Source organism: Salmo salar, chromosome ssa01 (assembly GCF_905237065.1).
Source record: "Salmo salar chromosome ssa01, Ssal_v3.1, whole genome shotgun sequence".
Lineage (NCBI taxonomy): Eukaryota > Metazoa > Chordata > Actinopteri > Salmoniformes > Salmonidae > Salmo > Salmo salar.
This window is the reverse complement of record NC_059442.1, coordinates 7913023-7928187: the sequence shown is the minus strand read 5'-3', so window position 1 is coordinate 7928187 and position 15165 is coordinate 7913023. Positions and strand designations below refer to the sequence as shown.

General features: G+C 45.4%; 1 protein-coding gene across 2 annotated transcripts in view; it reads right to left on the bottom strand.

Annotated features, from left to right (window-relative positions):
* Positions 1-1138: 1138 nt before the first annotated feature.
* Positions 1139-15165, bottom strand: part of ptk2ba (protein tyrosine kinase 2 beta, a) — a 44813-nt gene continuing 30786 nt past the window's right edge. The window contains exons 24-30 of one of the 2 annotated variants that reach the window (XM_045711139.1): positions 15088-15165; positions 14516-14641; positions 14064-14102; positions 13792-13860; positions 3400-3534; positions 2637-2717; positions 1139-1562 (exon numbers count right to left, since the gene is read on the bottom strand). The exon at positions 15088-15165 is cut by the window's right edge and continues 27 nt beyond it. In XM_045711139.1, the coding sequence (XP_045567095.1) occupies positions 1356-1562; positions 2637-2717; positions 3400-3534; positions 13792-13860; positions 14064-14102; positions 14516-14641; positions 15088-15165 (735 nt within the window). In that variant the 3' untranslated portion in view covers positions 1139-1355. The remainder of the gene's footprint in view (positions 1563-2636; positions 2718-3399; positions 3535-13791; positions 13861-14063; positions 14103-14515; positions 14642-15087) is intronic. The other variant, XM_045711180.1, reaches the window with a different exon arrangement.

Here is a 15165-nt window from a genome sequence, read left to right as displayed (position 1 = left end):
ATTGCTTAGGCAAGAGGCTTATGGGCATACATATACCCGTAGTATTTACTGTGTCTATGCACACTAGTTAAGACCTGGGCGGACCATCCCCTGTATTTTGGTTAGCGCACCAGGTGGTGCTAAGATAGGTAAGTAATGGGTAGGTAGGAGAGGGGGCTTTGCTTTGGTTCCGTCCAGACCCTTTTCCCCACATTACCGTGTGAAGGAATAATAAATTCCCTGTTAACGGTGAACTTCTCTGTCATCCTTTCCCTCCTCCAAGAGGCGTACATAACAAGTTAGTATATTCATCTTCCGATAGCTAGGTGGGACAACCACATATTACAGTAGTTAGTATATTCAGATAGCTAGGTGGACAACCACATATTACAGTAGTTAGTATATTCATATTCAGATAGCTAGGTGGACAACCACATATTACAGTAGTTAGTATATTCCGATAGCTAGGTGGACAACCACATATTACAGTAGTTAGTATATTCATATTCAGATAGCTAGGTGGACAACCACATATTACAGTAGTTAGTATATTCCGATAGCTAGGTGGACAACCACATATTACAGTAGTTAGTATATTCATCTTCAGATAGCTAGGTGAGACAACCATATGTCAGTACACTTTCCATCAGAGTTACTATCAGCAGTCAGAGCTAGTAAGGGGAAAAGTCACGTGTTACTATTTTTTTAAAAAAATTTTTTGGGGGGGTCAAGGGATAGGGAGGTGGTGCTGTGGGATTATTTAAGATACTCCTTTGAAGAGGTGGGGTTTCAGATGTTTTCAGGAGATGGACAGGGACTCTGCTGTCCTAACTTCAGGGGGAAGCTGTTTCCACCTTTGGGATCCCAGGACAGAGAAGAGCTTTGACTGGGCTGAGGGGGAGCAGTCCTCCCGTATGGGTGGGAGGACAGAGAAGAGCTTTGACTGGGCTGAGGGGGAGCAGTCCTCCCGTACGGGTGGGGGGCAGAGACCAGAGGTGATTTATCTAAGGTCAGGGCATCTTTTCACAGCTTATGTACGTGTATAAATGTGGTAAGTGGGACAGGAAGCCATATTTAGTCTCTCAGCAGTGAGACCACTGAGACTCAGCTTCTCTCTCTACACACACACACACACACACACACACACACACACACATCCTTTGATTACCATGATGAAACACTTTATTTACTATCTCTCCGTACCAAACATGTAAAATAAAACACAGTAAAAAAAGGCCATACAGTAAAATAAAGAACACATTCAAATAGGGACAACAAGCTCTGCTAAATGTCTTACTGAAAATCTAAATCAGCATCTGTAAAATGTTCTATAAGGTACATGAAGGAAGTGAAGTGTGTGTGTGTGTGTGTGTGGTTTAGGGCTTGGCCAGGTTAGCTTTAATCCTAGCCTGGTCCACGGCATCCAGAAGGTTCTTGGAGTCCAGGGCCAAGGTGTGGGCGACGCCCAACATCTGCCTCTGACACTCCCCCTTCAGTGATGTCACAGAGTTCTGCTGGACCAATCGCATCTTAGCGATTAACTCTCCCAGATCCTTGTTCAGTAGCCTCTCAGTTCCCTCGATCTGGAGGAGAGAAGGGGGGAGGAGAGGAGGGGGAGGGAGGAGGAGAGGAGGGAGGAGGGGGAGGAGAGAAGAGGGGAGGGAGGAGGAGAGGAGGGGGAGGAGAGAAGGGGGAGGGAGGAGGAGGCGGAGGGGAGAAGGGAGGAGGAGGAGGGAGGAGGAGAGAAGGGGGGAGGGAGGAGGGAGGAGGAGAGGAGGGGGAGGGGGAGAAGAGGAGGGGGAGGGAGGAGGAGGAGGGAGGAGGAGAGAAGGGGGGAGGGAGGAGGAGAGGAGGGAGGGGAGGGGGAGAAGAGGGGGAGGGAGGAGGAGAGGAGGGAGGGGGAGAGGAGGAGAGGAGGGGGAGGAGAGGAGGGCGGAGGAGAGAAGGGGGAGGGGGGAGGAGGGAGGGAGGAGGAGAGGAGGGAGGGAGGGAGCAGGAGAGGAGGGAGGGGGAGAGGAGCAGAGGAGGGGGAGGAGAGGAGGGAGGGGGAGAGGAGGAGAGGAGGGGGAGGAGGGAGGGAGGAGGGAGGTGGAGAGAAGGGGGGAGGGAGGAGGAGAGAAGGGGGGAGGGAGGAGGAGAGGAGGGGGGGAGGGAGGAGGAGAGGAGAGGGGAGGGAGGAGGAGAGAAGGGGGGAGGGAGGAGGAGAGAAGGAGAGGAGGGGGGAGGGAGGAGGAGAGAAGGGGGAGGGGGAGGAGAGAAGGGGGAGGGAGGAGGAGAGAAGGGAGGAGGAGAGAAAGGGGGAGAAGGAGAATCTTAATTACATTTCCTTGATTTCTTGCATCACCTTTCCTCGCCTCCTCAAAACCCATTCAATTAGAAGTCCCTCCCCTCTGAGTAATCAAGGAAATGCAATTGAGATTCTCCTAGAGAGAGAGCACGAGGCCATGTTTGTTTTGGTTGGGGTCAATGTAAAATGTAAATTCTATTTCAATTCCAGTCAATTCAGAAACAAACCAAATTTCAATTCCAAATGTTCCTAATTGAAAAGCATTGGAATTTCAGTGTACTTCCTGAATTGACTGGAGTTTGAATGGAATTGACCCCTACCCTGCGGCATAGAGAGTGGTCTGGTATTCAGGGAGAGAGCCATACGGTACCTCTGTTCTGGCAGAGCTGTGTAGTGATGGTAGAACTTCATCAACACTACGGATCAGACTACGAAGAGTTAACCCCACGGCCTGACACAGAGAGAGAGAGAGAGAGAGACAGAGACAGAGAGAGAGAGAGAGAGAGAGAGAGAGAGAGAGACAGAGAGACAGAGAGAGACAGAGAGAGAGAGAGACAGAGAGAGAGAGAGACAGAGAGAGAGAGAGAGAGAGACAGAGAGAGAGAGAGAGAGAGAGAGAGAGAGAGAGAGAGAGAGAGACAGAGAGAGAGAGAGAGAGAGAGAGAGACAGAGACAGAGACAGAGACAGAGAGAGAGAGAGAGACAGAGAGAGAGAGAGAGAGAGAGAGAGAGGAGAGAGAGACAGAGAGAGAGAGAGAGACAGAGAGAGACAGAGAGAGACAGAGAGAGAGAGACAGAGACAGAGAGAGAGAGAGAGAGAGAGAGAGAGAGAGAGAGAGACAGAGAGAGAGAGAGAGAGAGAGAGAGAGAGAGAGAGAGAGAGAGAGACAGAGAGAGAGAGAGAGACAGACAGAGAGAGAGAGAGACAGAGAGAGACAGAGAGAGAGAGACAGAGAGAGAGACAGAGAGAGAGACAGAGAGAGAGAGAGACAGAGAGAGACAGAGAGAGAGAGAGAGAGAGAGAGAGAGAGAGAGAGAGATATATAGAGGAGAGAGAGGGCGAGAGATTCAAAATACAAAAAACAAATTCAGAGGGATTGGAACTGAAGACACTCAAACACACCAAACCTTACCTTGACAGCATTTGGGTATTCTGAGGGGTGCAGTGTGTTGACATCATTCTTCAGTTGCACCACATCTCTCACCATCGCCATGACACCCACATACACCTGGTCATCTGTCCTGTCGAGCTCTGCCGTGGCTGTAGGCTGGTCAACACACACATCTGTCAATCAACTCAGTCCAACCAATCAGCTGCAGGTAAGGTATCTATTTAAGCAATAAGGCACGAGGGGGTGTGGTACAGTTGAAGTCAGAAGTTTACATACACCTTAGCCAAATACATTTAAACTCAGTTTTTAACAATTCCTGACATTTAATCCTAGTAAAAATTCCCTGTCTTAGGTCAGTTAGGATCACCACTTTATTTTAAGAATGTGAAATGTCAGAATAATAGTAGAGAGAATGATTTATTTCAGCTTTTATTTCTTTCATCACATTCCCAGTGGGTCAGAAGTTTACATACACTCGATTAGTATTTGGTATCTGGAAATGGTTCGTCAGGACCTCCACCAGCCGAAGCTAAGTAGTAACAATAACATGATGCCTTCTAATTGCAGTCGCTGTACTCATAATATACAGGAAAACGATTGCTTTATGGCGAGGATAGCTGTGCTGCAAGCCCAGCTTCAGATGCAATCGTTAAGCAAGGGTAATTTAAGTGTAGGAAAGGATGAAACAGCGTCTGTGCCACCAGTAAGTACAGATAGTAGTATAAATCCCCTCCGCACAGTCCCCACAGCCGGACAATTTTCTCATGGCTTCTGGAAGGAAACGCTGTAGGAATGCTCAACCGGTGTCGCTCATTCAGCCAACAGAAACTTTCAACCGGTTCTCCCCATTAAGCAGCGACTCGGAGTCAGAGGCCGAGCCTTCTCTGGTCTCTACTCCTCCCGTTACGGGGTCTGAGACACTAAAGCCTCCCACCATTAGCTCTGACAAATTAAAAACCCTAGTCATTGACGATTCCATTACCCGCAGTATTAGACTTAAAACGAATCATCCAGCGATCATACACTGTTTACCAGGGGGCAGGGCTACCGACGTTAAGGCTAATCTGAAGATGGTGCTGGCTAAGGCTAAAACTGGCAAGTGTAGAGAGTATAGGGATATTGTTATCCACGTCGGCACCAACGATTTTAGGATGAAACAGTCAGAGGTCACCAAGCGCAACATAGCTTCAGTGTGTAAATCAGCTAGAAAGATGTGTCGGCATCGATTAATTGTCTCTGGCCTCCTCCCAGTTAGCGGGAGTGATGAGCTCTACAGCAGTCTCACAACTCAATCACTGGTTGAAAACTGTTTTCTGCCCCTCCCAAAAGATCGAATTTGTAGATAATTGGCCCTCACCCACAAACAGGACCAAGCCTGGCCTGATGAGGAGTGACGGACTCCATCCTAGCTGGAGGGGTGCTCTCATCTTATCTATTAACCTAGACAGGGCTTTAACTGCCCTAACTCATTAATGAGATAAGGTGCAGGCCAGGCAGCAGGCTGTTGGCCAGCCTGCCAGCTTAGTGGAGCCTGCCACTAGCACAGTCAGTGTAGTCAGCTCAGCTATCCCCATTGAGACTAAACATGGTGGTGTTCGCCTTAGCAATCTCACTGGAATAAAGACCTCCATTCCTGCCATTATTGAAAGAGATTGTGATATCTCACATCTCAAAATAGGGCTACTTAATGTTAGATCCCTCACTTCCAAGGCAGTTACAGTCAATTAACTAATCACTGATCATAATCTTGATGTGATTGGCCTGACTAAATTCATCAGGCTTAAGCCATGTTTCACTGTGTTAAATGAGGCCTCACCTCCTGGTTATACTAGTGACCATATCCCCGCGCATCCTGCAAAGGCGGAGGTGTTGCTAAAATTTATGATAGCAAATTTCAATTTCAACCCCCAAAAAAACGACGTTTTTGTCTTTTGAGCTTCTAGTCATGAAATCTATGCAGCCAATCTACTCAATCACTTTTTATAGCTACTGTTTACAGGCCTCCTGGGCCATATACAGCGTTCCTCACTGAGTTCCCTGAATTCCTATCGGATTTTTTAGTCATGGCAGAAAATATTCAAATTTTTGGTGACTTTAATATTCACATGGAAAAGTCCACAGACCCAATCCAAAAGGCTTTCGGAGCCATCATCAACTCAGTGGGTTTTGTCCAACGTCTCCAGGACCTACTCACTGCCACAGTCATATTCTGGACCTAGTTTTGTCCCGTGGAATTAATGTTGTGGATCTTAATGTTTTTCCTCATAATCCTGGACTATCGGATCACCATTTTATTATGTTTGCTATCGCAACAAATAATCTGCTCAGACCCCAACCAAGGATCATCAAAAGCTGTTCTATAAATTCTCGGACAACCCAAAGATTCCTAGAAACATTTGTCACAAGAAAGTAGCTCCAAGCTTCCAGAAAATACCCAAGCTCTGAAGCAAGCTTCCAGAAAATACCCCAGCTCTGAAGCAAGCTTCCAGGAAATACCCCAGCTCTGAAGCAAGCTTCCAGGAAATACCCCAGCTCTGAAGCTTCCAGAAAATACCCCAGCTCTGAAGCAAGCTTCCAGAAAATACCCCAGCTCTGAAGCAAGCTTCCAGACAATACCCCAGCTCTGAAGCAAGCTTCCAGAAAATACCCCAGCTCTGAAGCAAGCTTCCAGAAAATACCCCAGCTCTGAAGCTTCCAGAAAATACCCCAGCTCTGAAGCTTCCAGAAAATACCCCAGCTCTGAAGCAAGCTTCCAGAAAATACTCCAGCTCTGAAGCAAGCTTCCAGAAAATACTCCAGCTCTGAAGCAAGCTTCCAGAAAATTGGAATGGAAATGGCGCTACACCAAACTGGAAGTCTTTCGACTAGCTTGGAAAGACAGTACCGTGCAGTATCGAAGAGCCCTCACTGCTGCTTGATCATCCTATTTTTCCAACTTAATTGAGGAAAATAAGAACAATCAAACATTTATTTTTGATACTGTCGCAAAAGCTAACTAAAAAGCAGCATTCCCCAAGAGAGGATGGTTTTCACTTCAGCAGTGATAAATTCATGAACTTCTTTGAGGAAAAGATCATGATCATTAGAAATCAAATTACGGACTCCTCTTTAAATCTGTGTATTCCTCCAAAGCTCAGTTGTCCTGAGTCTGCACAACTCTGCCAGGACCTAGGATCAAGGGAGACGCTCAAGTTTTTTAGTACTATTATCTCTTGACACATTGATGAAAATAATCATGGCCTCTAAACCTTCAAGCTGCATACTGGACCCTATTCCAACAACTACTGAAAGAGCTGCTTCCTGCGCTTGGACCTCCTATGTTGAACATAATAAACGGCTCTCTATCCACCGGATGTGTACCAAACTCACTAATAGTGGCAGTAATAAAGCCTCTCTTGAAAAAGCCAAACCTTGACCCAGAAAATATTTAAACTCTCCCATTCCTCTCAAATAATTTTGGAAAAGCTGTTTGCGCAGCAACTCACCACCTTCCTGAAGACAAACAATTTATCCAAAACACTTCAGTCTGGTTTTAGACCCCATCATAGCACTGAGACTGCACTTGTGACGGTGGTAAATTACCTTTTAATGCGTCAGACCAAGGCTCTGCATCTGTCCTCGTGCTCCTAGACCTTAGTGCTGCTTTTGGTATCATCGATCACCAGATTCTTTTGGAGAGATTGGAAACCCAAATTGGTCTACACGGACAAGTTCTGGCCTGGTTTAGATCTTATGTCGGAAAGATATCAGTTTGTCTCTGTGGATGGTTTGTCCTCTGACAAATCAACTGTACATTTCGGTGTTCCTCAAGGCTCCGTTTTAGGACCACTATTGTTTTCACTATATATTTTACTCTTGGTGATGTCATTCGGAAACATAATGTTAACTTTCACTGCTATGCGGACAATACACACAGCTGTACATTTCGATAAAACATGGTGAAGCCCCAAAATTGCCTGTGTTTCAGACTTAAGGAAGTGGATGGCGGCAAATGTTCTACTTTTAAACTCGGACAAAACAGAGATGCTAGTTCTAGGTCCTAAGAAACAAAGAGATCTTCTGTTGAATCTGACAATTAATCTTGATGGTTGTACAGTCGTCTCAAATAAAACTGTGAAGTACCTCGGCATTACTCTGGACCCTGACCTCTCTTTTGACAAACATATCAAGACTGTTTCAAGGACAGCTTTTTTTCCATCTATGTAAAATTGCAAAAATCAGAAACTTTCTCTCCAAAAATGATGCAGAAAAATTAATCCATGCTTTTGCCACTTCTAGGTTAGACTACTGCAATGCTCTACTTTCTAGCTTCCCGGATAAAGCAATAAATAAACTTCAGTTAGTGCTAAACACGTGTGACGACCCTCCCACTCTGTTTTCCGTATTCTGTCTCTTTGCTCTTGTTTTCCTTATTAGGATGTCGGCGGGCGGAGCTGGGAGGGTCGTCAGCGACACACCTGGGCCCGGTTGTGTCCCAGGATAAATGCACCGCTTCCCCGTTCATTGAGGAGACTCTCTCCATGCAGACATACTTAAAGATTTTGGTTGTGGCTGTTATTTTTGTTTGCTTTGGCACCTTTCAACACTCCTCATTATTTCATTTATGCACGAAAACACTCACTTAATTCAGTTAATAAATATATTTTGTTATTCCTTATCTCCACTTTGTCTTCCTTTTTGTGACGAACTTCGAGCTGGTTCATGACACACGGCTGCTAGAATCTTGACTAGTACCAAAAAATGTGATCATATTACTCCAGTGCTAGCCTCTACACTGGTTTCCTGTTAATGCTAGGGGTGATTTCAAGGTTTTACTGCTAACCTACAAAGCATTACATGGGCTTGCTCCTACCTATCTCTCTGATTTGGTCCTGCCGTACATACCTACACGTACGCTACTGTCACAAGACGCAGGCCTCCTTATTGTCCCTAGAATTTCTAAGCAAACAGCTGGAGGCAGGGCTTTCTCCAAAAGAGCTCAATTTTTATGGAATGGTCTGCCTATCCTTGTGAGAGACGCAGACTCGGTCTCGACCTTTAAGTCTTTACTGAAGACTCATCTCAGTAGGTCCTATGATTGAGTGTAGTCTGGCCCAGGGGTGTGAAGGTGAACGGAAAGGCACTGGAGCAACGAACCGCCCTTGCTGTCTCCACTCTCTCCACTGGGATCCTCTGCCTCAAACCCTATTTTTATTTAACCAGGTAAGCCAGTTGAGAACAAGATCTCATTTACAACTGCGAACTGGCCAAGATAAAGCAAAGCAGTGTTTCACAGACTTACACATGGAATAAACAAACGTATAGTCAATAACACAATAGAAAAATCTGAATACAGTATATACAGTGTGTGCAAATGAAGTAAGATTAGGGAGGTAAGGCAATAAATAGGCCATAGTGGCGAAATAATTACAATTTCGCAAATAAACACTGGAGTGATAGATGTGCAGAAGATGAATGTGTAAGTAGAGATACTGGGGTGCAAAATTAAAAAAAAATATGAATAACAATATGGGGATGAGGTAGTTGGATGGGCTATTTACAGGTGATCTGTAAGCTGCTCTGACAGCTGATGCTTAAAGTTAGTGAGGGAGATATGAGTCTCCATCTTCAGTAATTTTTGCAATTCCTTCCAGTCATTGGCAGCAGAGAACTGGAAGGAAAGGCGGCCAAAGGAGGAATTGGCTTTTGGGGTGACCAGTGAAATATACCCGCTGGAGTGCGTGCTACGGGTGGGTGCTGCAATAGTGACCAGTGAGCTGAGTTAAGGTGGGGCTTTACCTAGCAAGGACTTATAGATGACCTGGAGCCAGTGGGTTTGGCGACAAATATGAAGCGAGGGACAGCAAACAAGAGCATACAGGTCACAGTGGTGGGTAGTATATGGGGCTTTGGTGACAAAATGGATGGCACTGTGATAGCAAATTGGATGCAGTCTGAGTAGAGTGTTGGAGGCTATTTTGTAAATGATTTCGCCGAAGTCAAGGATCAGTAGGATAGTCAGTTTTACGAGGGTATCTTTGGCAGCATGAGTGAAGGATGCTTTGTTGCAAAACAGGAAGCCGATTCTAGATTTTATTTTGGATTGGAGATGCTTAATATGAGTCTAGAAGGAGAGTTTACAGTCTAACCAGACACCTAGGTATTTGTAGTTGTCCACATATTCTAAGTCAGAACCGTCCAGAGTAGTGATGCTAGGCGGGCAGGCAGATGCGGGCAGCGATCGGTTGAAGAGCATGCATTTAGTTTTACTTGCATTTAAGAGCAGTTGGAGGCCACGGAAGGAGAGTTGTATGGTATTGAAGCTCGTCTGGAGGTTAGTTAACACAGTGTCCAAAGAAGGGCCAGAAGTATACAGAATGGTGTCGTCTGCGCGGAGGTGGATCAGAGAATCACCAGCCGCAAGAGCGACATCATTGATGTATACAGAGAAAAAAGTCGGCCCGAGAATTGAAACCTGTGGCACCCCCACAGAGACTGCCAGAGGTCCGGACAACAGACCCTCCGATTTGACACACTGAACTCTATCTGAGAAGTCGTTGGTGAACCAGGCGAGGCAGTCATTTGAGAAACCAGGGCTGTTGAGTCTCCCGATAAGAATGCGGTGATTGACAGAGTCGAAAGCCTTGACCAGGTCGATGAATACGGCTGCACAGTATTGTCTTTTGTCGATGCCGATTATGATATCGTTTAGGACCTTGAGCGTGGCTGAGGTGCACCCATGACCAGCTCAGAAACCAGATTGCATAGCAGAGAAGGTACGGTGGGATTCGAAATGGTCAGTGATCTGTTAACTTGGCTTTCAAAGACCTTAGAATGGCAGGGTAGGATAGATATAGGTCTGTAACAGTTTGGGTCTAGAGTGTCTCCCCCTTTGAAGATGGGGATGACTGTGGCAGCTTTCCAATCTTTGGGGATCTCAGATGATACAAAAGAGAGGTTGAACAGGCTAGTAATAGGGGTTGTAACATTTGTGGCGGATAATTTTACAAAGAGGGTCCAGATTGTCTAGCCCGGCTGATTTGTAGGGGTCCAGATTTTGAAGCTCTTTCAGAACATCAGCTATCTGGATTTGGGTGAAGGAGAAATGGGGAGGCTTGGGCAAGTTGCTGTGAGAGGTGCAGAGCTGTTGGCCGGGGTAGGGGTAGCCAGGTGGAAAGCAAGGCCAGACGTATAAAAATGCATGTTGAAATTCTCGATAATCGTAGATTTATCGGTGGTGACAGTGTTTCCTGGCCTCAGTGCAGTGGGCAGCTGGGAGGAGGTGCTCTTATTCTCAATGGACTTTACAGTCTCCCAGAACCTTTTGGAGTTTGTGCTACAGGATGCAAATTTCTGTTTGAAAAAGCTAGCCTTTGCTTTCCTAACTGCTTCTATATATTGGTTCCTAACTTCCCTGAAAAGGTCCATATCGCAGGGGCTATTCGATGCTAATACAGTACGCCACAGGATATTTTTGTGCTGGTCAAGGGCAGTCAGGTCTGGAGAAGAACCAAGGGCTACATCTGTTCCTGGTTCTACATTTTTTGAATGGGGCATGCTTATTTAAGATGGTGAGGAAAGCACTTTAAAAGAATAACCAGGCATCCTCTACTGACGGAATGAGGTCAATATCTTTCCAGGATACCCGGGCCAGGTTGATTAGAAAGCCTGCTCGCTGAAGTGTTTTAGGGAGCGTTTGACTGTGATGAGGGGTGGTCGTTTGACCACGGACCCATTACAGATGCAGGCAATGAGGCAGTGACCACTGAGATCCTGGTTGAAGACAGCAGAGGTGTATTTAGAGGGCAGGTTGGTCAGGATGATATTAATGAGGGTGCCCGAGTTTATGGATTTGGGGTTGTACCTGGTAGGTTCAATGATAATTTGGGTGAGATTGAGGGCATCTAACTTAGATTGTAGGATGGCCGGGGTGTTAAGCATATCCCAGTTTAGGTCACCTAACAGTACAAACTCTGAAGATAAATGAGGGGCAATTAATTCACATATGGTGTCCAGGGCGCAGCTGGGGGCTGAGGGGGGTCTGTAACAAGCGGCAAAAGTGAGAGACTTATTTCTGGAAAGGTGGATTTTTGAAAGTAGAAGCTCAAACTGTTTGGGCACAGACCTGGATAGTATGACAGAACTCTGCAGGCTGTCTCTGCAGTAGATTGCAACTCCACCCCCTTTGGCAGTTCTATCTTGGCAGAAAATGTTATAGTTGGGGATGGAAATGTCAGAATTTTTGGTGGCCTTCCTAAGCCAGGATTCAGACACGGCTAGGACATCAGGGTTGGCGGAGTGTGCTAAAGCAGTGACTAAAACAAACTTAGGGAGGAGGCTTCTGATGTTAACATGCATGAAACCAAAGCTTTTACAGTTACAGAAGTTAACAAATGATAGCGCCTGGGGAATAGGAGTAGAACTGGGGGCTACAGGGCCTGGGTTAACCTCTACATCACCAGAGGAACAGAGGAGGAGTAGGATAAGGTTACGGCTAAAGGCTATAAGAACTGGTTGTCTAGTGCGTTGGGGACAGAGAATAAAAGTAGAAGATTTCTGGGTGTGGTAGAATAGATTCAAGGCATAATGTACAGACAAAGGTATGGTAGGATGTGAGTACAGTGGAGGTAAACCTACGCGTTGTGTGATGATGAGAGAGGTTTTGTCTCTGTCAATTAACATAGGTGAGGTCTCCGCATGTGTGTGGGGTGGGACGAAAGAGCTATCTAAGGCAATTTGAGCGGGACTGAGGGCTCTACAGAGAAATAAAGCAATAAAAACTAGCCAAAACAGCAGTAGACAAGGCATATTGACATTAGAGAGAGGCATAAAGCAATCACAGGTGTTGATCAAGAGAGCTAAGACAACAACGGGTAAATGGCAAAGAAAGGGCAGAGCGGGTCAATTAGATACATATAGGACCTGAGTTCGAGGCTGGGGCCGACAGGAAAAACAAAATGAGGTACCGTGTTATTGAAACATACTTCCAAAGTTGTGGCAAAATGGCTTAAGGACAACAATGTCAAGGTATTGGAGTGGCCATCACAAAGCCCTGACCTCAATCATATAGAAGATTTGTGGGCAGAACTGAAAAAGTGTGTGTGAGCAAGGAGGCCTACAAACCTGGTTCAGTTACACCAGCTCTGTCAGGAGGAATGGGCCTAAATTCACCCAACTTATTGTGGGAAGCTTGTGGAAGGCTACCCAAAATGTTTGACCCAAGTTAACAATTTAAAGGCAATGCTACCAAATACTAACTGAGTGTATGTAAACTTCTGACCCACTGGGAATGTGATGAAATAAATAAAAGCTGAAATACATCATTCTCTCTACTATTATTCTGATATTTCACATTCTTAAAATAAAGTGGTGATCCTAACTGACCTAAGACAGGGAATTGTTACTAGGAATAAATGTCAGGAATTGTGAAAAACTGAGTTTAAATGTATTTGGCTAAGAGGTATGTAAACTTCCGACTTCAACTGTATGTACTTTTGTACCTGTTTCCTCCAGCATCTTCACAAGGTTCTTGCTGTTTTTCTGGGATTGCTTTGCACTTTTCACACCAAAGTATGTTCATCTCTAGGAGACAGAACGCGTCTCCTTCCTGAGCGGTATGACGGCTGCGTGGTCCCATGGTGTTTATACTTGCGTACTATTGTTTATACAGATGAACGTGGTACCTTCAAGCATTTGGAAATTGCTCCCAAGGATGAACCAGACTTGCGGAGGTATACAATTTTTTTTCTGAGGTCTTGGCTGATTTCTTTTGATTTTCCCATGATGTCAAGCAAAGAGGCACTGAGTTTGAAGGTAGGCCTTGAAATACATCCACAGGTACATCTCCAATTGACTCAAATGATGTCAATTAGCCTATCTGAAGCTTCTAAAGCCATGACATCATTTTTGGTAATTTTCCAAGCTGTTTAAAGGCACAGTCAACTTAGTGTATGTAAACTTCTGACCCACTGGAATTGTGATACAGTGAATTATAAGTGAAATAATCTGTCTGTAAACCATTGTTGGAAAAATTACTTGTGTCAAGCACAAAGTAGATGTCCTAACCGACTTGGCAAAACTATAGTTTGTTAATTTGTGGAGTGGTTGAAAAACGAGTTTTAATGACTCCAACCTAAGTGTATGTAAACTTCAGACTTCAACTGTATATGGCCAATATACCACGGCTAAGGGCTGTTCTTAGGCACGACACAACGCCTTATTGCTATTATAAACTGGTTACCAACGTAATTAGAGCCGACAAAATAAATGTTTTGTCATAACCCGTGGTATACGGTCTGATATACCACGGCTGTCAGCCAATCAGCATTCGGGCTGGAACCACCCAGTTTATAAATGAGTTTATAACATGGAAGTGAAATTTTTGAAACCAGTTTAAAAGAGAAGGACAGCTTTATAAAGGCTGCTTGTTGTTACCTGTGGAGCTGAGGCCTTTGGTGGTTTGTCTGGAGGAGGTGTGGCTTGGTCTGCTGACTCCTCCTCATGCTGTAGACGACAACAGGAAGAAATGAGGCCCGGATTCAATTCAATGGTGGATTTGGACAATGAGTCATTTAAAAGGTCATTTCCGATTGAGCCGACATAATGCAGTGTTTTCTGTGAATGTGGTCTCTGCCTTTAAGACTTGCACTGCCGACGATCGGATTGAATCCTGGCATAACCAATACAACAACTACCTAACAACCTACCGAAGCTGTTCTGAACTCCTGTTGAACTTGCACAGGATCCTGCAACGACACGTACATTAGAAATACATTAGAAACTGGGAAGTACTGACCGTGCGTACATTCAGGAAGTAGAAATGTTACAAAATGTAGGATGGTAATTTGATCACTATCATTGCTGAGAATTTTCCTGCCCCGCAAGAAATGTAGACGAGCTTCATGATGTACATAAATTCAGTGAAATCCACACTAACACATGGCTATATTGATGGTGTAGCACTTTTAATGTAACCTACTGTTGGCCAGCGAACAGCCTAACCACCCATCAACATTATGGACTAAACGTTCTGTTGCTGCGACAATACTGGTCAAATCAAGATCACATCTGTATCGGTCTGAATACAAAAAGTGTGTTTGTTGCTGTCTGTCTGTCTGTCTGTCTGTCTGTCTGTCTGTCTGTCTGTCTGTCTTCTTACCAGGTGTTTCTCCTCCTGCTCCAGCCACCGGCTGTCTGTCAGCATGTCCTCTCTTTGTCTACGGAGAGTATCCTCCACCCTCTCCCTCTCCCAGACAGACCTCGCATCCTCCACCCCACATGGCTCCTACACACAGACACACACACACACACACACACACACACACACACACACACACACACACACACACACACACACACACACACACACACACACACACACACACACACACACACACACACACACACACACACACACACACACACACCTGTTTGATGGCATGTTGTGATGGTTGAAAACATCTGTCTATAGGCCTTGAGCACAGTTAGATCCCCATACTGCCTCTGCACAGGCAGCTCAACTACCCACAATGCATTTCAACAGGAAGCAGCGGAGAGGTTAATCGGTCATCACTATGTGGCCAAATTGCAAAATCAGAAACCCTGCCTTCTTAAACATCAGATTATGAACCCTAACCTTATAATAAGACCAAAAAGCTAATTTGGTTTTCATACATGTTGTATGGTTATAGCAGCTTGGCCATGTAGTGAAGCCGTGGTTATGGGTCTTACCCCGACACTGCATCGTCGTGGAGACATGGGATAGGCTGTGGTGACATCACAGGCCCTGGGGGGGCTAGCAAGGACAGG